Here is a 25,513-nt window from a genome sequence, read left to right as displayed (position 1 = left end):
CAAGATATAAACATATTTAATAGTATAAGGTAAATACATTTTTAAAGGGGATATTTTCATTGTTAAAAAATAAACAAAATAAGATAAAAAAAATATGTTTGCCAATTCTAAAATAAGTGTTAAGAATATTTCATTTGACAAATAGTATGTCCACAGTAAGGACTTACCCCTCGACACAGTCGCGGACACACTGGAGTGTTAATTTGTAGACCTCGTTGGCCTGAGGATGGAGCACCACATCTGGGGGAGCCAGAAGTGTCTCAACTTGGAATAACGACCGATCTGATCTCAAGGCCGTTTCAAATCGATGCAGGTTATTCATGATCAACTATTTGATGAAAGAAAAAAACAAATTTAAAGCAATTATATATATTACATGTCTTAATAACATATTTCAGCAAATTTATTTTTCTATAAAAAATAATTTCATATGAACAGTACAGGTTACTAACTATAAACCTACTTTCAATAAACAAGTCCAAATCCTGTAAATGTATCTTTATATTTAAGTGTCCTTGTTACAAGTCAAACAGATTAACGAGGTCACATCTTTATAAATAAGTGTCCCTGTTACGAGTCAAACAGAAAAATACAACAGCAATTTCCTCTAATCTCATAATATTGATGGAAGATTTACCACTGTAACATACATCATCAAAAAGATATTTGTTCAGACTGGTTTATAGTGAAACTCTTTAGGATAGGTAAAATGATGAGCAATGTTAATCGACTCCAGGCAGATACTCATTATAACCTACTTTGCTGAGTGCGTCGTAGACCTTGCGTTCCCAGTAGGCATAATACTGACTGAGTTTTGGTGAACGTCCAGAGTTTGTATGTACCACCAACCCCTCCATCTTGGTCAGCAGTGGCCCAATAGCACGGTATTTTCTGGCTAGGATCTCGAAGTCCTTACTCCGTTCCTTCTCAACATGTTCATAGTACTCCTGTAGGGTACATAAAGGATCGGTGATGTGATTTATATCTGTCAGAAACTTTTACATCTCATTCCAGGGCAAGGATTACTCGATTAAATAAATCAACAGGTTAATATATGGAGGTGATATTTTGCCTCTATCATGTAATGTGCTTATGCAGTCATTGAAATAAGAATGGCAACCTGAGATCATTCCATAAAAAATCCCCTAGACTTAACCCAGACTTACCTTACAACTTGGTAGACTTAACCCAGCCTTACTTTACAACTAGGTAGACTTAACCCAGCCTTACCTTACAACTTGGCAGACTTAACACAGCCTTACTTTACAAATAGGTAGACTTAACACAGCCTTACTTTACAACTAGGTAGACTTAACACAGCCTTACTTTACAAATAGGTAGACTTAACACAGCCTTACCTTACAACTTGGTAGACTTAACCCAGCCTTACCTTTCAACTTGGTAGACTTAACCCAGCCTTACCTTACAACTTGGTAACATGTCAGGGTACTTAGGTACTGGCCCTTTGTACAGGTTGGCATTCTCTATCATCCCCAATCTCTGATTGATGTCTTTGGCATTCTTCTGAATTTGATTCACCAGGGACTCAAATTTGGCAATAGCCTGAAAAAATAAACCACAATAAACTATTCAAATATACATATATTAAGAGACAGTGCAGCTTTGGAAAATTTCATGAAAAAAGTTGTTTGCTTCATTTCGAAAGAATTCAGGATAATCTCAACTTTTATTGAAATTTCACAGAATTTTGTAAACAGATGAAAGATTTGAAAAGATCCATTGCTCATTTTAAACTGACACACTGACTTGCACACGTGCATTGACAAAATGCCAATAAACAACTCACAGATCCAGATTTGAGGACAAAGTCGTTGATACCGAGCGAGTTCCAGTTGAGACGCTTTGATCCAGGTCTGATGACACGACGTAAGTCACGTATATGGTCCTCTAGTAAATTACTCTGAAGAAAATTTGTTTACAATTCAAATGATGACATTTTAACATTCAAATTAAAGTTCTTTTTTTTTCTGTACGGATAAAGACATTCTTACAAATTATGTGTCCTCCGAGTGGTTCAGATTTTGTGACATTTTACTGTATAACCTAAAGATACACTGATCATGAGCTACTAGATCACTGTATGTTACTTTGAGGATTTGTATGCTTACCTCTGCGGTGTCAAGTGCAGCCAGTAGTGTGTGGTAACGCTCCAACATATGCTTTAGTTTTTCCACATACTTGATGTATTTCTCTTCCTGTTTGAAAATCATAATATTTTGTTATGCAATTTCGGTAAGTCTAAATATATAACTTTTAAAATACTGGTAATTTCAGGTAGTGTTCATAATTAGTACATTAAACAAATATTTCATTGAAGATAATTTTCCAAAGGTTTCTGTAACATTTAATAATTCTCAATATTTTTTATTTCATATTGGCTAAAATTCCATATATATCATATGCGTTTAAGTGCCACAGAGGGATACTTCTATGAGGATAGCACTAGGTACCTACCTGGAGTGCCACATTACGAGCCAGCTCTGGGACTGGGAATCCCAACTGTTCCATGTATTTTGTCTCAGAGATAATTTCACTCAACATCGGATCAAAGTCCACCAGGTACTTTATCTGAATCCCTGAAAACCAACCAACAAAATGGTAACTGTAGAAAATCTCTTCTTTATTTTGAAACAGGAAAAACAAATCAGCTAAGGACAACATGGTTCACAGTCAGAGCTGTGTTAATTAGAACAAAGCTCACTGAGAATGCTGTTTTCCAGAACTGAAAAAACTCAATGATGATAATTTATCATTAATCTGAGAGGCTTCAAGATTGTATGTATATAACACAATGAATTATGACTAATGATAATACTTGATGATTGGTACATAACCATGATACAGTAATACAGTCACTATGATGAAAACTTGATGTATGTATAAATAATAAAATGAAAAAGAAATAGGAAATAAAAAGAAATTCAAATCGACAAGAAATAATTTTATCTAACATTGAATGAAAGGCACATGCAAGCAGAATAAAAAAAATATAACTGGTTGTTCATATCTTGCTAATGAAAATTCTGCTATTCTATGTAGTCTCAACATTCAGATCATCATCAAATAGAATTAACAAAAATTATAAAAATACTAAATTAATTAACTTGACAATCTGAAAAATGAAATTGATCTCTAACTGTATATCAAAGCTTACATCTAAAATTGCTGATTGTACTTTCACGAACTTCAAACAAGGTCGGGTAGAAGATTATATACAATGTAATATAAAGTTAATCTAAAAATTTGCCTTAATTTTCTGTCCCACTCTTCATGAGAACCAGGTCTATGATAAATTGATCTGTGATTATATTACATTTATCACACCAGTGGTTTTGTATTGGATTATGATGTTTGTAGGTACATTCATTGTAATTTAGGAATCTGAAAATATGACATTAATATTTATTCAACCTGAGATGTTTCATAAAGATAACACATATATGGGTCTAAGACTCACAGTTCTAAAGAAAACTTGTTTATGAAGGAACAAGTACAGATTTTGAAGTACTTCATCAACACAACATAGAATTATGACATCTAGAAGAAATGAAAGGTTACCTATAGGGGTAAAGGATGAGGTGGAGGTGGGGGGCTAGGGATATCTGACAACTATGTACATGTATATGCATAATTAATGAATTCAAATGGGATGACGTTGCATGTTCAATATCTACCATCACTCTGTTCCCTGCCAGTTAAAAAAAAAGTTCCTATATTGAAATGAAAAATTTGCTTAGTTCACGAATATCTTCTTATCAATGAAATTTTTCCCCCCTTTTTGAAAACTTACAAATTAAAGTAAGTTACTCCTAGGTATGAATATAAATGCTGGAAAGAAACACATGGCTTGAGATAATTTTATTCTTCAAAGCAGAGTGATGAAATATATGTTAACTTTTTTTCTTGATTAAGCTGGGAAAAAATCACAATACCAACATAACTAAAACAATAGAGTAAAATGTAGTAACATGTAATAAAGAGGGGTACATTACATCAGTAATAATAGGATATCAGGGACCTGTATATACAATGGGTTGGTTACTACATACACCATTTTTAATTGAAATATAAATATAAGGAAATTTCCACAACATTAGTAATAATAATAATATATATATAAATAATAATTTATTTTATTAGAGTGTCACACATTTGTTCAAACATACATAGGTAAAATATATTTGAATTAAAATGTCCAGCCTATTAGACTCATGAGACACTATTGTAAAAAAATATAGATGGCGTATTATAAACATAAGAATAATTAAATGCAAACTTATTTACACATCTAAAAAGAAACTGAGAGACTTCTTTAAAAAACTAAATATTGTGCTAGCTAAAACCGTTGTATTTCCTTGTTTGTCATTAAAAAATAAAATTTAGTAGGAATTTGGGAATGACAACTGTTGTTACAATGAACTCATTGGATTCAATGACATTTGGAAAGTTTCGGTAGGAACTTTCTGGGATCACAGAAAAAATAAACAATGAAGCAAAAATCAGCATCTGAAGAGGACTATTGTTTCATTTGAAGCCAGATATACACAATTCCAGTGATTGACATACACAAGCCAATCAAATATCTGTTTCTTGTCTGCACTAAAAATTGTCTAAAATTCAATTTTGATATTCTTATATGAATTATTATTTATAGAAATCTTTTGGAAATTTAATATTTCATATTATCCAAACATCAATTAAAGAAAAATATGTGCAGGAAATAGATAATTATTGGCTTGCTCTTCATTATTTAAAAAAAATGTGACTGGTATCAGGCCTGAAAGAAAGGTCATGGTACAGGTTGAACACTGGGATAATGTTATTGGGTCAAAAAAATGTCAAGGTAAGGGCACAGCAAACTGTGAATACTGTAGGCTGAAATCAAAAGCAAACAGCCAAACTGTGTGGGAAACTATCTCATTCCTCAATAATTGATAATCAAAACAGTTTTCATGATTGTGTGATTCATATAGATAGAAATGCCTACAGATTTGAAATATTTGGTTAAATACTACATGTTGTTTTTTTTAAGTTGGAAGTGTCAATATTATTACATGAATACATTTTCTAAATGGAATCTACACTATTTAGTCTATGATAATATAACTGATAGAAAAAAGTGAATAAATAATAATAAAAAAAAAATAATGACACAAACACTATTAATTACAACATACAATTAACAGTAATATATTTTTAGCATCAATGTAAGACATTATACCTTTAATAAACACATGAATTTTAGTGATGATGTAAAATTATTCTGCATAAAACTTTCATCATTATTCAACTGGAAATTGTATTCCAGATATCAATTGTTGAGTAAAATAATGTTTTCTTAATATTTTCATTGCTATTTGAGCATTTTTCTAACTGTGTCCATGAGTTTTTCCTTATTTTCTGTTTTTGATTACAATAAACTAATTTATAATATTTTCATTCAGGTATGAAAAGTAAAACAAACAATACGGAGAAAGTTTAGAATTTGCAGAATCTCACTATAAAGCAATTTTAGGATCAATATCAACGATGATACATAAAAGTGAAAAAAAAACCGGAGATATCTAAGTTCAATGACAGTGGTGCATGAGATCCTTGAACAGTTTGGCCACATTGCTACAAGTCTACCGAGAGTCACACGTGTTAGTTTCACACTGTTACCATGGTTACCATTATTGGTAGCCTGCTCTGGTTGGTCGGTCTGTGGTTGTTCTGGCTGCTGATTGGTTGGCTGTGTTGTGACGAGCTGGTGATTTGTGTTATCGGTACCAGTTACCACAATTTCTGTGTTAGGTAGCTTTACTAATCACAGAAAAACCACATGCAAAAATGTTAATGACTAACTTAAGTCTAATGCATGAAAGATGAAAAACAAATCTTAGACTATCAATTTCAAATTCAACAAATTGAAGCAAGAAACATTAACTTAATTGAATTACATAACTAAAGTAAATTATGAAATCTAACAAGCTCTGGTTAGGTTAAAGTAAGCAGCAAGTGAATCTACATAGTATAATGTGAATGTATATAGGTGTAGTTAGGGCCCAAAGTGACATCTTACAACCAGACACCCAGGAGATATCGCAGATATTTCTAGTACCTCGCATATATCAATACATTGTACCTGGTAGTGATTTATATTAAATGAAAAGAAAAAAAAAAAAAAAAAAAAAAAGAATTTTAGAAAAACATTTCAACACTGGTACCACTTTGAGCCCGGAGGAGTGAAGGTATAATATAAATGATAAGCTAGTTAATGACAAATAATGTTGTCAAATGTATGTTTTATTCTGTTTCATTTTTTCTGATGTACGAGTAGTAAAACAAATATCTAGTTTTATGTCATGTAAATAGATTTTTGTCTACATTTCTTTTTACTGTAATCTGATTTGTCAACCGATTGCAATGTGATGGGTAATGACATGTCTTATCCTCTAAAAAGGCCCATGTTATAGTGGGCAGTTATCAGGTCTCAAGTAATGTTTTTATTTCTTGTTTCTGTACCTTTGCCTGGAAGACTTTAAGCAATAAACTTAAGAAATATTCTAAATTTCATATTTTTAATATAATCATAAATGAGAATTGAGATCTAAGTGTTTAAATGCTCTTTAGCTGATGAAAAAATCTTCACACATCAACACATATATATATGATTAAAGATAAAATGTTAATCAGAAAATATAAATCAAATTGAAATGCTTTAAATCACACATCTTGTTAATATCAGGAAATTAATTACCAAGATCAAAAGTCAACCACCACAAAGAAAATTTTGCCAATCATGATATAAATCTTCCTATTTCATTTGCCATTCCCCTTCACTCTAAATTTTCAATTCAAGAAGTTTGGACTTTTGAGACGTAATATATTTTCAATATGCTCAAATTCTGAAATTGCTTTACAACCAAACCTCTAAAGCTGGACTCTTGGCTGCATTACTATTAGTTTGATTGAAATTCCTAATTAGCACCGGTCTAATCTTTCCATTCTCTTCACACATGTACAATGAAAATTAGAATTTTAATTACCTGCTTCGCCATGGTCATCATGTGCTTGCTGTGTGAGCTGAGAGTGTTGTGGCTTGACCAGTAGGTTTCGTTTTAGTAGGGAGGGCAGGACGAGTTCCACGTTTTCCTTCCAGGCCTCGTACTTCTGGTCCTCATACAGCTTCATCTGTTTTGCTACACTGAGGTACTTGGCACGTGCCTGAAAAATTAAATCATCAAACGAGATGCTCAGATAGTTTATAACAAAATTAAATCATCAAACGAGATGCTCAGATAGTTTATAACAAACCTATCTTACTAGTAATATATATTCCAATGTAATTTTTCCTAGCTATAAATACATTCTCTGGTAAAAAGAATTTGTTTGTAACAACTATTATACAGAAGATTTGTCAACCAGATTCTATCTATTAATCATATGTCTAAAAAGCTAAGAAGGCACAGTAGGCTTACATGTTTGCCCATCTCACTCTGCATCATGTCTTCCATTGTAAGGAATCGTACAATGGTATGTTTGATACGATGGAACAGAGACCGTTCCCAGAAGATGGCGCCAGCTACAGATGGATGGTTTTTGTGAAGAGGTGGATTATCACGGTGCTGTTGGAAAAGCTCGTCTAAAGCTGACACCTGTGGTAAAATAGTAAGTAAGCATCACTTGGCAATGAAATTTAAAAAAAACTATAATGTTTCTTACAAATTAGGTGCATCATCCACATGTATATTTGAAACCGAACATTACATTTTTCAATAGTTTAAAATATCAATTTCAAAATGGATTTCAATACCTCTTTTTCATACTGCACTAGAATATCTTTGAACTTCTGCATCATCTGTGCATTGATGGCCGCCCTAGATCGGATGTGTTTGAAGTTCTGTAACATGTCGAATGCCCCTTCAGCTGACCTCAGGGACTGGAATGACTCGTCAATAAACATGATGGCTTCGCCGTCGATGGAAGCCACTTGTTTGTCAAATTTGTCCATGATTTCAGACCGCCAAGAGGCTTTGTAGTTTGTCATGAAGGGGTCAAAACTGACCTGTGTTTTGTAAAAAGATTGATTAAGATCCATCACACAATCATATGCTTCGGTTAAGGTTTTTTTTTATATCATGAATTAGATGATGATAGATTTTCATCATGAAATAAAAATACCCTTACAATCATTAATCGTGATACTGTATACCTGGTATTTTTCGCCCCAGGTTATTTTTGCCCTTGAGCAACACAAAAGATATTCGCCCCGTTTTAAGTAGACGACCTGCGCATGTATACAGGTGGGAAACAGATTTCAAATACAGGTGTGATACAGGTGTGCGGGTTTACCAGCGTGAAATACAGATCACGGTAAGTTCATTAATAAGTCTACTTTATTTTGGGTTAGTGTATTGATATGTCTGTACTGTATTTATCATACAATAAGCGATATATTGGTGTATAGCAACGCTATTATATGATTTAGGTCAGGTGTTCGGTAGCGAGTTGTTTACAGGTAAGGAATGCGTGCACGGGTATGAGTGAGTACGAGTATTATATCGGGTGTGCGTGAGTTATTTACGAATATCTTACGGAGAAAGTCAGTAATTAGATATATTAAAGTGTACAATTAGTAAAAGTTATTCTTAAATGTGTATGTATTGAACATGTATGTAGCGATAACTGTGGGTGTTCGCGTATGTTTACACGGTAAAGTATGTACGTGTTTGTACGCTATGGAATGTAAAAGTAAATAGTTTAGAATGTTATATTTTAATAAGTCTTATTGTATATATTGTTAAATAACAATTAGTCATAGGATGTTATTATTATGTTGTAGCTTTTTCCGCTGTCATATCTACGATATGGTGAATGCTGACGACGTCAGAAACTATGGAAGCCTATATATACTGAGCTTCATTACTGTGGTCTACCTACTGATGGAAACCTGTATGGTACACACATATTGATGTGTTATTTATGGAAACCTGTCTGGTACACACATATTGATGTGTAATTTATGGAAACCTGTATGGTACACACATATTGGTGTGTAACTGATGGGAACCTGTATGGTACACCCATATTGATGTATGGAAACCTTTGTAGTATCGACCCATTCCAGGGTTTATATTAAGGTCATGTGATTTGACCTGTGACAGGCTGTGGTTTTGGTACATCTGTGTGATGTTTCGTGGATATGAGGACATACGGAAGCTGAACTACAGATCAGCAGATGGACTCATTGTTCAGGATCATGGACAACATTGTGTTGGATGAAGAGGCAACTGTTAAATGATGAACTGTGACATTGTGGAAAGCTAGACTGTTTAGGTGTTGTTTATAGGACAGTGTAGTGTATATAGAATAAATATATATATTTTATGTGTAATATAGTATTGGCTAATAGTGCATAGTGTCAATGTACAGGTGTGAGAGGATTGTGTATACAGTGTATGCTTGGGGATATTTGCGTGTGTTAGGATTAATCAGCTGTATATAAATAAATAAATGTATATATTTGTAATCAGCTGTAACTCATTTATTATTTCATAATTGCAAGCAATAACATTCGGTTACGTTAACACACAGTAGACTTACATGTTTCCCCATCTCACTCTGCATCATGTCTTCCATTGTAAGGAATCGTACAATGGTATGTTTGATACGATGGAACAGAGACCGTTCCCAGAAGATGGCGCCAGCTACAGATGGATGGTTTTTGTGAAGAGGTGGATTATCACGGTGCTGTTGGAAAAGCTCATCTAAAGCTGACACCTGTGGTAAAATAGTAAGTAAGCATCACTTTGCAATGAAATTTAAAAAAAACTATAATGTTTCTTACAAATTAGGTGCATCATCCACATGTATATTTGAAACCGAACATTACATTTTTCAATAGTTTAAAATATCAATTTCAAAATGGATTTCAATACCTCTTTTTCATACTGCACTAGAATATCTTTGAACTTCTGCATCATCTGTGCATTGATGGCCGCCCTAGATCGGATGTGTTTGAAGTTCTGTAACATGTCGAATGCCCCTTCAGCTGACCTCAGGGACTGGAATGACTCGTCAATAAACATGATGGCTTCACCGTCGATGGAAGCCACTTGTTTGTCAAATTTGTCCATGATTTCAGACCGCCAAGAGGCTTTGTAGTTTGTCATGAAGGGGTCAAAACTGACCTGTGTTTTGTAAAAAGATCCATCACACAATCATATGCTTCGGTTAAGGTTTTTTTTTATATCATGAATTAGATGATGATAGATTTTCATCATGAAATAAAAATACCCTTACAATCATTAATCGTGATACTGTATACCTGGTATTTTTCGCCCCAGGTTATTTTTGCCCTTGAGCAACACAAAAGATATTCGCCCCGTTTTAATTTTGCCCTAAACTACTTTTAAGAAATGTCTTTTCCTCGTTTATAATCGGAAAATTCTGTTCAGAATTCTCTATACAATTGCACTCGGAACACTCAGGATTTATCGAGTTCCCCCATTTTCTTTTCTTTGCATATCCCGCTGAGGTGTGAAATGTAATCAGGTGTGAAATAAACAATGTTTATAATTACCTGTGTTCAGATTTACTTTTAGTCTATATTGATTCAAATAGTATCAGGTATGTATGGTCGATTTTAAGCAAACAAGGAGTGGCATGTTCACCGTGCCGTGACTAATTACTGACTTATAGTGTTTTCTCTTGTTCATTTGTCATCGATGGAAGCCACAAGCAACGGTGAACTCATAAATCAGCCTTCACAATGGCAAGAATTTGATGCTATTTTGTGTGCATCATTTTAAAAAATGACTGGATTTTAATGTAACTTAGTATTTATAGTTTTTTTTTTAAAATCAAATAGACTAAACATAGTACGTTGTCTTAGCCCATATTCTCGATTAAACTCAACGCGATATTGCAAATTTACTAGGCGTAGATTTAGATCTAGATTTTATTTCACATGCATAGATTAGAATAAAACAATAAATTATTTTTTAAATTTAGTGTAAATATATAACACTTGTTGCTTGTAATTGTACTGCATAGAATAAGACACACTTTAAAAGTACGAGGGTATGTTTTCGATCCGACTACAATTAGCCTAGGTACGATATCCTGCAATTGAGCTTAACATTTTCCCCATCATCTTAAATTCGCCCATCATCAAAGGGCCAAAAATGGCGAAAATTAAACGGGGGCAAAAATTACCAGGTATACAGTATGTATATCAATATCAGGTGTTCAAGGGGTTTTTTGGCAACACTTTACTAACCTGCTTGTATATATTGAAAGATCTCACCCACACTTCATTATAAAACAATTTAGACTCAAATCAATTAAATGCATTTGATATTTTCATAATTAGATGGCTTATCTGATACATGCTATAATTATCTATTTTAAACTTACCTCCTCAAGAGGTTTCACTAGAGCGTCCACTCGAAGTAGCACCTCCTCAATTCTCTTTGGATCTCCGGTCACTGCCTTTAGTTCTGGCCCAAAGATGTTATAGAACTCCTCAAGTACCTATCAACATTACAAACCATCACTAGTTTGGGAATACATTGGGGAAACAAGAACTTACACGGCCATGTAAATATAACAAGCCAATAACAAGCCATACCTATCAACATTACAAACCATCACTAGTTTGGGAATACATTGGGGAAACAAGAACTTACACGGCCATGTAAATATAACAAGCCAATAACAAGCCATACCTATCAACATTACAAACCATCACTAGTTTGGGAATACATTGGGGAAACAAGAATTTACACGGTCATGTAAATATAACAAGCCCAAGGATTATATTGTATATATCCTTTAACAAGCCAAGGGATTATATTGTATATATCCTTTAACAAGCCCAAGGATTATATTGTATATATCCTTTAACAAGCGAAAGGATTATATTGTATATATCCTTTAACAAGCCCAAGGATTATATTGTATATATCCTTTAACAAGCCCAAGGATTATATTGTATATATCCTTTAACAAGCCCAGGGATTATATTGTATATATCCTTTAACAAGCGAAAGGATTATATTGTATATATCCTTTAACAAGCCCAAGGATTATATTGTATACATACATTTTAAACTGGTGAGAATAGTTTTCAAACTCATGAGTACAAAAAAATATACCTCTGCTACGTCATAGAAGTTTTGACAGATGCTAGCCATATAATCTGTTCTCTCAAATAGTTTCCTTCTGTCAAACTCCCACCGCTGGTCACGGCCAGACGCCTCAATCTTCGCTCGGACATCAAAGTAGGATTCTTTCCACACGAGTAACATTTTTTTCGCCTCCTGAGTTTTCCTCTTCACCTCCTCAGTACCCTCTCTGGATGGTAGAAACAAGACAGCTTTAGCTAATCACAGTACCCTCTCTGGGGGGGTAGAAACAAGACAGCTTTAGCTAATCACAAGTGCAAAACATTCATCAATAGTTTTGTTATTGTCAATAAGTAGAGACAATCAAAATAATTTATGTGGACAGCAACGTAGTCTGGTCTATTAATGTTTGAAAACCAAAAATAGATCAATGTAGGCAAATAATTTATCTGAAAATCCACCAGGTTTTTACAACTTCATGTTGGCAAATTATTCACATCTGAAATTTCACCACCTTTTTTACAATTTCTTATTCAGAGTATGCTAGTGCATGTACATTTTGATAAATTCTACAAACTCAATCCATCGTATATCTAACAGTATATACATGTACATGTATATATCATACTGAAGCTGCAATAGATATATAATCATAACTAGCTCAAATATAAAATCTACTAACTCTACGAGGAGTTGTATCCTTTTGGTAAACAGTTTGTTGATTTAGCTTACTGAATATGCAGAACAAAAAGGTGTTTAAACAGTGACAATAGCTGATCTATTACTTTATTATGATGTGTAATTATTAATTTACTTACTCAGGTCATTGTCTGGCTGTAGTATCATGTAATTTTTCAAAAGAACTTAATTCTTATTCATTTTTTATTGCTCCAGTGTTGGATTTTCAGCAATCCATTGATGTGCAGTTTCAAATTAAGAGGCTTCAAAATATGTCCTTAAACATCTTATTGCTGGCAGGCATTTAAAATAGTAGCTGAGGAAATACTTCATTTTAAAAAACCTCCAGAACCGAGATTATTCTTAAAAAGTCAATACCAGGAAAGTTTTGTGGTTCAAAAGCCTGTGTTTTTGAAATTTGCCAATTCTAAGTTTTGTTCTGAAAGAAAAGACTTACTTGAATAAAAAGACTTTCTTGAATAAAAAGACTTACTTGAATAAAAGACTTACTTGAATATTGTCCTGATGTTGATGACACGTGCCACACGTTCCGCAAGCTCCCATGCAATTCTCTCCATCAGTGGTACCATCCGTTCATCCTTATTGTAATGTCTGGAGATTATCCATACCATACGCAGAGCATTCATCATTGAAGGAATGGTTTCTATGACAACCTGAAATGTTGCACCATGGGTAATGTTTTTGAAGTGACGCTCCAATGTTGACAGAAAACGGACATTGTCTTTAGCCTCAACATAAAGTTTATTGAGTTCTGATTTGATGTCATCAAAGTCATTCTCCACATGATTGTACACTTCCAGCATCTGTGCAACCTTGGGAATCTTCAGCTGTTCTGTCAGTGCACTTAGAGCTGCGTTTCTTTCTCGCCAGAAATCAATCTCGGCCAGGGGTCCTTTACCTAGGGGTACCTTTTTCATCTGTGTCTCTAAAGCACCTCTGATCCGTTTGGCCCAGTCACCACATGTTTCTCTGATCGTTTGCATCAAGTCATTATTAGCAAGCACTTCTTCAACATTGTCACTGATTTCAATATCTGGGATATCAAGTCGAACTTCACCTTCAATTTGCTGTATTGTACGGTTAATGCTGGAGGCAAATTTTTGCATGTTGATAAGGAATTCATCACGCAGCAGGGCCTTAGCACGAGATTCAGCCACATTGACCTTGTCTTTAGAATCATCCCCTTCTCCATCACCATCAGTTTTTACAGATGTTTGTGTGTCAGTCCGACTGGGTGGACTTACCTCTTTAGTCCGTACCTCACCATTTCTTTGTTGATTATAGGACAACAGTGGCATGTAGACCTGTGAAAACATCCATGTAAATACACTGTCAACACTGTGACACGTACACAACCATTTAATTTTAAACCGTGGAATAAATTTGATCTGAAAGTGGTAAGGACTATCAAATGTAGAACACAATAGTGCTAAATACTACTGGCTTCACTAACATAAGTTAAGTGATAATAAATTCTTGGATAATTCTCACTACTCATTTGCATTATCCCCTCCCCAAACAAAAAAATCTCTATAATTATTAGTGATATACATATTTTTTAATATATTTTGTACACACTGAATCATCCTGTTCATATATAATCATGTAATATTTTCAAAGAGGATTTACCAGGATAATGGGAGAAAACAATAAGCTGGCCAATTCAAATATCTGATACAGGTTGGATGTGACTGTTGGCTTTCCGTTGTAAGTGAGATTCAAACACAGCTAAATAGTCATCTTGACTTCAAACATTATCTTATACATTCATGACAAACACCATAAAGATCAACATCTGAACTGATCAGAAACATACTTGTGAGATGATCTGTTCCAGCATGACAAGGGAGTGTCCATTGAGGATACCGATCTCGAAATACGATGGCAGCGTCTCATCTGCCTCGTCGACACTGTTGGGGAGAGGTACCATTCCTGGGGTGTTCCTCAGGAAGTACACACAGTCCTGGTCGGCTAACTCCTCTGGCAGATGTTGATAACACATGTACAGGTAGGTACGCATCACCTTCTGTTTGATGATTTTCTGGAGATTATGTAAGTATGGATGAATTAGATGAAAATGCTTTCCTTACAAACATATAATTGTCTTTCATGGTTTATTTAAACATTACTCTGACCCGATACCCCAAATCACTATCTCCCTATTTTGATAGCAAAGATTCCTATACTGTTAGTGGAAATAAAATGCTTACCTTCAGGCCCATTTCAGGCTTGATTTCACAAAAAAATTAAATACACTAATTTTGAATTTTTTCCATGACTATAGTATTATCAGGTAAGCAGATATATCCTTAATTTATTCCACTAACCAAAACATTTTGTGTCTGGTAGTCTAGTTTAGGATCTCTTCCCACTATATCCAAATCTCATTTGAACAGCTAGATAGACTGAAATAATCAGCTCAAATTGTCTTTTTAAGAACAATGTCTGGTACAAACAAGAAGAGGTAAACTTCCCTCCTGAATGGTTTTAAAATCATTTCTTGTCTGAAAACAAAATCTTATCATGACACTTTTTGTTTTGATGCTGGATTCAATAACATAACTCACAGTTTTGGGTAACTTGTTTTCTTGTTCATCTTCCTCGCCTTCTTCCTCTCCTTCAGCAGCTGCAGCCTCTCCTTCAGGGACGGGTGTCTTGGTAGCATCTTCGTCCTTCTGTTCATCACTAGTAGGTGTGTCCTTCCCCTTCTTCCTTTTTTTACCTGAAACACCATTGTTCACTTAGACACATCAGGATAAGATTCATTGATCTTTGATAAGAAATCATGCAACTTTATTTACCTTGAATTAATTTACAATTCTTTGTGAAAAAAAAGATGCATGATAAAAAAAAACAAAAAAAGAACAAGAACTTAGACACACCAGGTTAAGAGAATTCACTGATTTTTTAGAAGAAATTATGCGAATTCATTAACCTTAAGTTAATTTACAATTCTTTGTGGAAAACTTGATGCATGATCATGAAAAAAAAAACCCGAAAAAAACCCCAACAAATTGAAGTACTGTGTCTTTGTTTACCTGTGCCCTTTCTGGGTGTTTGATCTTCTCCATCACCAGTGCCTGTTGGTGAGGACACAGGGAGGGGTTGGTCGCCACCTTCTCCTTCCCCCTCACCCCCTTGTTGTTCACCTTCTCCCTCTCCAGCATCTTCCTCCTCCTCTATGCTGGGGATTTCTGGCTCTGCACCAAAATAAATCATTCCCTCAACATGAACAACTCTCAATGTAATCAAATTTTGTGGATTTTTGTTAATGTTTATTCAATCAAAGATGGTAAAAGGAATGGTGATTTAAATCTATCTTTAGTTAGTAGATACCAGAAAGACTGCATTCAATCCTCAGTACTTTTCTGGTCATAAAACCTTTAGCAAATTATTGAATGTTTATTTTGATGAAAAAATTATCATTGATTGTGCTTGTTGTTTCCTTAATCCATTTAAGATTTTTTTTTTTTTGAAATGGTAAAATAATATCATAATACATGTAATTAATTAAAATAAATATTGATAGTGCTCACATCTAGAAACACACATTGATAAAATATGTCTGAAAAAAAAAAAATGAAATAAAATGTAATTAAGCTCATATATCTGCAAGCACCAACTGCAATGACTTGGCAAACTTTTTCATAAAGGCGCAAGCATACAAATTCTAAAATAAATGGTAGCAAAATGTACATAAAAATCAATGAATTTCACGAGTGCTTTAATTACCGACATAGTCATCTGAGTCATCAGAGTCTACAAAGGACAATTAGCTTGTATGTTGTGATTACATTAAATAAAATACACTAATAATTTTCTAATAATGATACAAGTTGTGACAAATGTTGATGTTTGTTCATGCAGATATGTTTTTACATTTTTCATTTGGAACATAAAAATTTGAATTTTCACATGGAGTAAACAAAATTTGTATCACTAATTTATATGAACTAGGACATATTACGTACCGTATTTGACCTAATAAGGGCGCAGGGCGCGAGTAATTGACAGTGGGGGCGCCCTTATTAAGATTAGTTATTCTGAAGTTTTATGAAACAGACTATACCTTATAGCAGAATACACAAGGTTGTGGAAACGGTAAAATATTCAGTCATAAAAATATTCCAGATGAAGATATCTATTCATTATCAAATATTCAGCTTAAACATCACTTGAATACTCCTGTAAACTTGTAAACCATGCCAGCTGATCTTTTAGACCAGAGAACGTGTGTTCCACCATTTATGTTCAAATGGAACTCTTTTGTGTTCTATTTATAGAAACAGGTAATTTCCCAGATCATATCAGACATCGTTTTTTTTGACCTTATAATTGATTTACAATGTCTTTTACTAGCTTTCTGTTCTGAACAAAAGTTATTTATCAACAAGAATGAAGTCTTTACTTTATCTTCAAATAAAGATGGTAAGTTATTATTTGTATACATGTGTGTTTAGTTTTGGGTGCTCTTTGCACTGACATGTCATCTATAGCCTGTAGGAATACACAAAATGTGGCGAAAACATGTGTTCCAGTTACTTAATATGCTGAAGAAAATTGAACACATAAAGTAGCAAAATATTTCACATGAATTATTACTTTTGAACACCATTTTGACACCATTTTGTCACTCAGTCAAAGATTTATTTCCTTGAAAAAAGGTAGGGGCGCCCTTATTAGGGCAGGCGCCCATATTAGGTCAAATACGGTATATATTAACTATGTGTTATCAAGTTGTTTCCAAACTTCATTAGTAAAATCAGTGTTGAATAATCATATTTTTTTTTTATAAATCAGTTATACCTTGTGACAAAATTTATCTGTTAAACTACACTGATCACATGTTTTCCATGCAGTTAAATAAAATTATTCAGAAAACTAGAGAAAATAACTACATGTATGTATAAACAAAATTCTACCAATTTAAAAATTATCCAATACACATGCATCTATAAAAATCATATAAATATATTATGATTGTCTGAAATTATTACAATTCTCTTAACTAAAAAGTTTATTACAATAGCCTTGAATAGGTAAACTTACGTATCTGGTATCTAAGATGTTTTATTGCACAATTAACTGATTTAAACTTTGCACATCAGTTTTATTTGATGCTCTGGGAACACAAAAACTGATAAGATTATAGTGTTGGGAATCGGTTGAAATTTTCTGATCGATCATCACTTGTGTGTAACCAATCGATGATCGATTAAAATTGATTAATTTCCAAATGTATTTTTTGTATTCATGTCTCAATATTTTGTGAAATGCTTTCAACAACAATTTCAGTAACTAATAAACTGTTATACCTACATGTATACCATCTTCCTGTGTGTTTATTTGTTTATTACACACACAAAAAATGAACCAAAATTGTTTTTTTAATAATTTTATTCAACACAGAAAAAAATAACAAAAGGATTGTTCATTGGAGTATTAAGCTAACTGGAAATTTTGGCACGGGCTGTAAAATGCTTTAATCCATCCGTTATCGAAAGTCTAATATACTTTGAAAACGAAAGTAGAACTGTGACTAACCATTGAAGTAATACGACTTTCTGCACATTTTACAAGTTGTTTTCGTCATATTTAAAGTATCTCTACTTAACGGACCTTCTGCTTCTAGTTTTCATTAAAAACCAAAATGTTTCCATACAATAGACCCTGTCTGTTTACCGAGAAGAAAGATCATATACGTTAACGTTGCTTCCATGGCTAGTCGCTTATGATCTTACAAACGAAATCTTCGCCATCGGTACGTTTACATTCCTCCTAGTATTACAACACTGTACCAGTTATTGTGACGATTGATTTTGTATGATACAAGCATAACCATTTCCTGCAAGCGACTGTGTTGTAGACATTGTCAAGCTGAATTTGCGTATGTTTATCTGAAACCCGGCTAATATATTTTCATAAAACCTGATGTAGGGCACTTCCGACGAAACTCAATTACAGATTTCTTACTCGATTAATTGATCAAACGTTTCAAACAAGTGATACTCGACGAACTCGATTAATCGGAACATCACTAGAAGATTATATATGAGTTTCTTATTTCTTAACTTTTAATTACTGACAACGTCTTCATGATATCAGGTGTAACTCTTTTAAATATTAGCTACAATTTACCACTTTGCTAGAGACAAATTCTTCTTTAGATTGATTGGTTGAGCATAACACACAGGGCTTCTACTTCTCATAGACAAATAATTAATTTTCCATTGTTTGTACACAGAATGCAGCTTTCTGATTGGTTGGGATTTTTTTTCCATACCACTATAAAAAAAAATTCCGACAATTGACGTTGTGTATTGATTTGAGAAAAAGAATCCCATATAAAACCAGTAAAATTGTATATAAAACATGTTTTAAATTAGAAAATTATTTATAAGCGTTGTCAATTATTTTTAGATTCACAGGGGTATGAAAATTTTTTTTGCAAAATTCTAGCGGATTCATACAGTTTCAACTTTGCAAACAAAATTTTTTTCATACCTCGATGAAACTAAAAAAAATTGATATCAATGCTTAAATAAGTCAAGAAATAATCTTTAAGCTAGGTATGATACCAGGTAATATCCCAAAAATGCAACTACAGTGCAATTTCCCAAAACCACACCTTCTCAAAAACTTATCATGCATCAAAATGATGATAAATGTATGTTCAACCGGTCTTGTTTGCAATGAAATAAATACCCTTTATCGTGCCCTATAAACACAGAATGTAGCGACTGGCCAGAGACAGATCTTCGCTGATGACAGCATTGTTAAATCACAAGTGATCAGCATCAGAACTGATATAATAAGCTTATTTATTTTTTCATAAGTTCTGCATTCTATGTATTCATTAACTTCGATAAAAAACCATCATCTGTCCAGATCAAAAATTATCCCCAAATCCTATTGTATCCCAACCAGTCAAAATTGACCACTTCTCCAAACTGAACGGACAGAACCCACTCTAATCAGTACAGATATTTACAAAAGCCGTATGAGGTCAAATTTGAAGTGGCGAAAAAATTATAAAAAGTTGTTATTACGAGAGAAAAAAAGTCATTATTACGAGGAAAAAGTCGTAATTACGAGAAAAAAAAGTCGTAATAGCGAGAAACTTATTCGTAATTTAGCGAAACTTACACAATAAATCGAAAAACTAACATGTTTTTATGCAAAACTAGCGTGTTATATCGCAAAACTAACGCGTTGGTACGCGGAACATACGCATTTAATTATTTGACTGATTTTTCCTCCTTTCCTGATTGGACAATTTTAAGCATTCTCACTTTGCTCAAATATTATATCAACCCGGAATCCGCGCTGCAGGGTGATATAACCATCCAACATCTCAATTACGTACCCAAATATAGTAAGAAGGGACCTTCTCACTATCCGGGACGTCAAAATGTATGCTTACATGAACATGTAGGTATCTGCTCCCCGACAGAGTTCAGTAGACTTAATTTGTAAATGTTGTTACATTTTGTTGAATTTTAGCAATAATAAATAGCGAAGTTTAAACTCATTGCTGATTTTGTCTTATATTAGTTGTCATTTTTGCCAGTTGATCACTATCATCTATTCAATCCTATTACTGGTATGAGAATCGTTCTGTAATATGAAAATGTTGCAATATAATAAAGCAGTTATCAACTTGTTTTCAGGTGAATGCGATGACCTTCGGCCTCAGGAAATATCATTTTCGAGTTGATAAATCATCATATTCACCTGAAAACAGGTCGATAATTGTATAATACCATGAACCTTTTGCGTTATTATGCGAAGAAGGTTATATAAGACGGTGAAATGGTTTCTGAGTATCAGATACTGTCTGTAAATATGGAGGGCGAGAACAAAGATTTTTTTTCTGTAGTTCATCGAGAATGAACAATGCAACATCGTATATATCCGAGTACTTATTTCCTTCTTGTTAAACACGCTCATTTCAAATATCGTTTAAGTGTTGACTTGCTTAGAACAACTCTATCTACTATTGCTAAAAAAAACCTCAAAATTTCAGCTTGGGATAGACCAAGCTTAAAATGTAATCTCACTAAACAGGGGTCGACATTAACTTTTTTCTGCACTTGTCCATTTGGACAAGTAACATTTATATTCACTTGTCCGAATGGAATTATCACTTGTCCTACTTGAAAATTTTCAATTAAGTTTAATGATGTTTTTCAATGTCTGTGTACATGTGTCATGCAGTAAAACGATAACATTGCAATGACAACTATATTACTGATATTTATTGGTGTTTTGTCCAAGTTACATAATGAAGAAGAAAAAAAATGCTGACTGCCTATTTTCGATTTACAGAAACTAAACTAGTCTTATAAGAATAGAAATAAACTGACTAAAACATGAACAAAATTGTAGAAATGCAATAGTGCATAAATATCTGAAATACTATATTTGCTAAATTTTGCAATAAATAGCGAGCCAGATAGTATCAGCATATGTCGCCACTTTAGTCCTTCAAATTCACTTACAATTTCCTTGTACGCTTTAATTCATATTCCCTTTTTTTCCAATATGCATATTCAATTCAAAGACACGAATGGGGCTGATTGAATATTTTCGAAAAATATGGAAAGTTTAGTTATCTGCATAGTGTTCTGAATTTTCGTTTCTTTTTTATCATAAGTATAAGGTGAAGTCTTGTGAATGTTGATTTCAGAATATAAATAAACAACACAAACACAATATTTGTTACTTGTCCCATCGGACAAGTGTTTCTTGTCCCATCGGACAAGTGTTTTGATACATTCACTTGTCCGACAGCAATTTAGTCTGGTACCGGACAAGTGGAAAAGCCTTAATGTCGACCCCTGCTGACTAAACTGTTGTGCCTTATTTCGATACTCTTCAAAAGTAGCCGACACTTCTATAGATATATTTTTGCAATATTGGTTTCACGTAATAATGACTTTATTTTCTTGTTATTACGACTTTTTTCTCTCGTAATAACAAATTTTTTTTCTCGTTTTTAGGACTTTTTTCTCTCGTATTAAATAACAACTTTCTCTCTCGTTTTTACGACTTTTTCTCTCTCGTAATAATTAACAACTTTAATTTCTCGTAATAACAACTTTTTTTCTCGTTTTTAGGACTTTTTTCTCATAATAAAGACTTTATTTTCTCATGATAACAACTTTTTTCGCCATTTCAAATTTGACCTATCTCAGCTTTCGTAGATATTCATGTACCATTCATGATTGGTTTAGAGAAGTTCCACTGGAACGGGACAAAAAATATGTTTTGTTGCATCGCAAAATTATCTGGGGTGAATTATAGAGTGCAAATGGTTACCTAATTTGTATGCCTACAATATTACAAAAACAAGACACCATGCATATCATACATTTTTACAAATTGCAATATATGCAGACTTAATTAAGGTTCTGTAGATTTTAAGCTTCTGTGTCCTTTTTAATCAATAAAATACGAAAAGAGAGGGAAATCCTAATGTTAAGACGGTCTTGGCAACAATTTAGATTAACCAAAACTTTTATGTATCGCATAGGTTTTTTTTTATCTTTTTAAAAAACAATAGGTTACTTACAACTCCATAATTGTAATTCATTAATTATTTAAAATAACAGTATTTACCGCATTCTACTTCAACTTCTTCTTCCTCTTCTCGTATGATTTTATAGAAAAGAATAGAAGATTCATGTTCCTCTGGTGTATCGTTCAGAAACTTTCCAAGTTCACGTTCCTGCTCTCCGTCATCCCTTTCAAGAAGATCTTCAAACACGTCATTTTCTTTAATGTCCAGTGCCAGTGACACTTGTTTGCCGATCCACTCAAATCTTGGATCATCCATCTTGCTAGAAATTCTGTACTTTTAAATATTTAGATTCATTTCCAGCGGGCACCGTTCATTTTTGCTGTCGAATTACTGCTACTTCTATATCAATGAGCGAATAAAGTGCGTCATTTCATCGGGTATTTTTAAGGTTTTTTGTTCGTGTTTCCAAAAATTATCAAAACAAATGTATGTTATATTGTATTAAGTATTTCATTTTGTGACCTTAGTTGTTATTGAGCCCTTGTTTGCCAATTATTTTTTTGATAAATCATTCCGCTGTTTTTGACGGGACTATTTTTCATTTTTTTTGTGGATGTCGCCATGTTGTATAAAGCTGTAACTAACGGTAACCAACTTCATCCGTTCGGAGTTTTTCTAGTGTCGACCTTAGTAATACGCAAAATCCAGAGAACACCCACAATGCAACTTTACAAATGTCAGCGCCCATTGAGACCAACGACAGTAGTCCACAGGCCTAGGATGGACAACTTGGGAATAATTATCGGAATCTTATCTTTTACGTTACCTGCAATATATTTTCTTAAACATATGAGTATGTTCAAAAGGACTACGAGATCAGATTTAACGGACACGTTTAAGAAGTGTGGAAGTCCAGGATGTGTTAGATGTAACTTGTATGATAAAGTTTTGACGAATGCTAAAAATCGTCTAGGAAAAATATACAAACACAGCACATATAAGGCAAGATTTACAACGGATAAAGGAGTCACTAGAAAAGAACATATCTGCAAAATCTGTTCAGAAACCAGAAGTATTCTATCTTAAAGGCCTTTCAGTTATGCAATGGTGGACCTCAAACTTTCACTTTACAACTGACGTGGGAAAATTGGAAGATAATTTCAGAACAATTTGTCAAGAATTTCATAATGTAAATTCAAACTCCCGTGCTTTGTGGAAAGTCAATAAAACACCCAATGGTCAATGGAAAGTCTTACACTTGGTTAATCAGGGTAAAGTGGAGAGAAATATGGTTGATCTGTGTCCAAATACATTCAATATTGTCTCCTCCCTCCCCTCTCTCATGGAAGAAAATGTGTTTGCAAATGTTGCTTTCTCTGTTATTGAACCGGGTACTGTTATAACCGAACATTATGGTCCAACTAACATCAGACTGAGGTGCCATTTAGGTAAGTGTATAGAAAATAAAAGGCATCTTCTGATGATTACCAATACCATGTACCCTATTATATACATATTTTTGATCAGATTTGCAACGTATATGAAAAAAGCTATTACAACTTCCAGTACTTTTTATTAACCTTTCAGGAGAGTGTTGTATTGAAAACCCTTGGCAAGCGAAGAGGTGCCATGCCATGCTTGTCATCAATTTTCATCTATGTGTAGGAACTCAGAATTAGGAAAATACTTGTATTTTTTTTAAATGATGAAAAGTATATAACATTTAACTGATCAGAGCAATGAAAATTACATGTACTTATGAATTGGGTTAGTTAATTTCATGACTTGTTGTATTTGTAGGTTTAGTAACTCCCAAGAGTTGTCATCTGCGTGTTGCTGGGTCTTGCTGTCAGTGGAGGCAGGGGGCGTGCCTCCTATTTGATGACTCTCACCTCCACAGTGTTGTACACGAAGGAGAAGATCCAAACCAGTGGAGAGCTGTTTTAATTGTAGATCTCTGGCATCCCAATGTGACTACAGCAGAGAGGTCCATTATTAACACAATTTTCAAATCAGATCCATAAAACATCAAAGAAAAACTGTCATTTTACAGTGTTTTTTGTTGGTCAACTAATTGTTAGCCATTTATATATATAGTCTCTATACAATTCACTTAATATGTAACTGGATTTGACCTTGACCTCTTTCTGTTGATCTTAAGGAAACAAACTTATTTATAAACACATTATTTTACATGAATCTTTGATTAGTGTGATCATGTAGTTCATGTTGGCTTTGCCTAATTTTTCCATAGGTTGCAGACCTACTTGAAAATATAACATGGATAGTATCTGGTTTCTTGATGGAATTTTCAGATCTGCTATATCATGTAGGTTTTGGGTATGAAATGACTTTCAATGTCCTACTGCATACTGTTTCTGCTAGTTGTAAAGAACTAGAACTGTCGCCAGGATGGCTGACTAATACCCCCGCAATCTGCACGAGTCAATGGTGAATTGGAACTGTTAATTAGAGGCTAACTAAGATAACCCAGTAAAATAGTGACCAGCTGCCATAGCAACCATAATTTTGAAAAAAAAAGAAATCAGCATGCACATCTACACATGGTCCTCTATATTTGTGTGAAGTTTCATTGAAATCGGCCCTTCGGTTAAGGAGGAGTTGTCCAGACAAACTTAAAGTTATGGTTCTTATCAGAAAACCTGTTTATAGTGACCAGTTGCCATAGCAACCATCATTTTGCAAAAAAAACAGAAAGTGGCATGCACATCTACATGCACATGATCATTAATATTTGTGTGAAGTTTCATTGAAATCGGCCCTTCAGTTTAGGAGGAGTTGTCCGGACAAACTTAAAGTTATGGTTCTTATCGGAAAACCTGTTTATAGTGACCAGTTGCCATAGCAACCATAATTTTGAGAAAAATAAAGTGGCATGCACATCTACACATGGTCCTCTATATTTGTACGAAGTTTCATTGAAATCGGCCCTTCGGTTTAGGAGGAGTTGTCCGGACAAACTTAAAGTTATGGTTCTTATCAGAAAACCTGTTTATAGTGACCAGTTGCCATAGCAACCATCATTTTGAAAAAAAAGAAAGTGGCATGCACATCAACACATGGTCCTCTATATTTGTGTGAAGTTTCATTGAAATTGGCCATTTAGTTTAGGAGGAGTTGTCCGGACAAACTTAAAGTT

At 33.7% G+C, this 25,513-nt stretch overlaps 2 protein-coding genes across 4 annotated transcripts in view; one reads left to right on the top strand and one right to left on the bottom strand.

Moving 5' to 3' along the window:
- LOC117332951 (dynein heavy chain 10, axonemal-like) overlaps nt 1-22,738 on the bottom strand; it is a 70,229-nt gene extending 47,491 nt beyond the window's left edge. The window contains exons 1-17 of one of the 3 annotated variants that reach the window (XM_033892035.1): nt 22,452-22,738; nt 15,869-16,030; nt 15,398-15,552; nt 14,647-14,871; nt 13,320-14,134; nt 12,162-12,360; nt 11,422-11,538; nt 9,942-10,193; nt 9,607-9,783; nt 7,050-7,227; nt 5,692-5,823; nt 2,476-2,597; nt 2,130-2,216; nt 1,808-1,921; nt 1,423-1,563; nt 759-947; nt 168-328 (exon numbers count right to left, since the gene is read on the bottom strand). In XM_033892035.1, the coding sequence (XP_033747926.1) occupies nt 168-328; nt 759-947; nt 1,423-1,563; nt 1,808-1,921; nt 2,130-2,216; nt 2,476-2,597; nt 5,692-5,823; nt 7,050-7,227; nt 9,607-9,783; nt 9,942-10,193; nt 11,422-11,538; nt 12,162-12,360; nt 13,320-14,134; nt 14,647-14,871; nt 15,398-15,552; nt 15,869-16,030; nt 22,452-22,668 (3,443 nt within the window). In that variant the 5' untranslated portion in view covers nt 22,669-22,738. Of the gene's footprint in view, nt 1-167; nt 329-758; nt 948-1,422; nt 1,564-1,807; nt 1,922-2,129; nt 2,217-2,475; nt 2,598-5,691; nt 5,824-7,049; nt 7,228-7,481; nt 7,659-7,816; nt 8,065-9,606; nt 9,784-9,941; nt 10,194-11,421; nt 11,539-12,161; nt 12,361-13,319; nt 14,135-14,646; nt 14,872-15,397; nt 15,553-15,868; nt 16,031-22,451 lie in introns of those variants that run through there. The other 2 variants (XM_033892036.1, XM_033892037.1) reach the window with 2 other exon arrangements.
- Nucleotides 22,739-23,068: 330 nt separating this feature from the next.
- Nucleotides 23,069-24,740, top strand: LOC117333713 (aspartate beta-hydroxylase domain-containing protein 2-like). The gene is made up of 2 exons (XM_033893135.1): nt 23,069-23,801; nt 24,154-24,740. The coding sequence occupies exons 1-2, from the start codon at nt 23,453-23,455 to the stop codon at nt 24,375-24,377; spliced, it is 573 nt and encodes a 190-aa protein (XP_033749026.1). The 5' UTR covers nt 23,069-23,452; the 3' UTR covers nt 24,378-24,740.
- The last annotated feature ends 773 nt before the right edge of the window (nt 24,741-25,513 follow it).

This window comes from Pecten maximus, chromosome 8 (genome assembly GCF_902652985.1).
Source record: "Pecten maximus chromosome 8, xPecMax1.1, whole genome shotgun sequence".
Taxonomy (NCBI): domain Eukaryota; kingdom Metazoa; phylum Mollusca; class Bivalvia; order Pectinida; family Pectinidae; genus Pecten; species Pecten maximus.
Note: the sequence above shows the minus strand (reverse complement) of the source record. Positions and strands in the feature narration are given on the sequence as shown.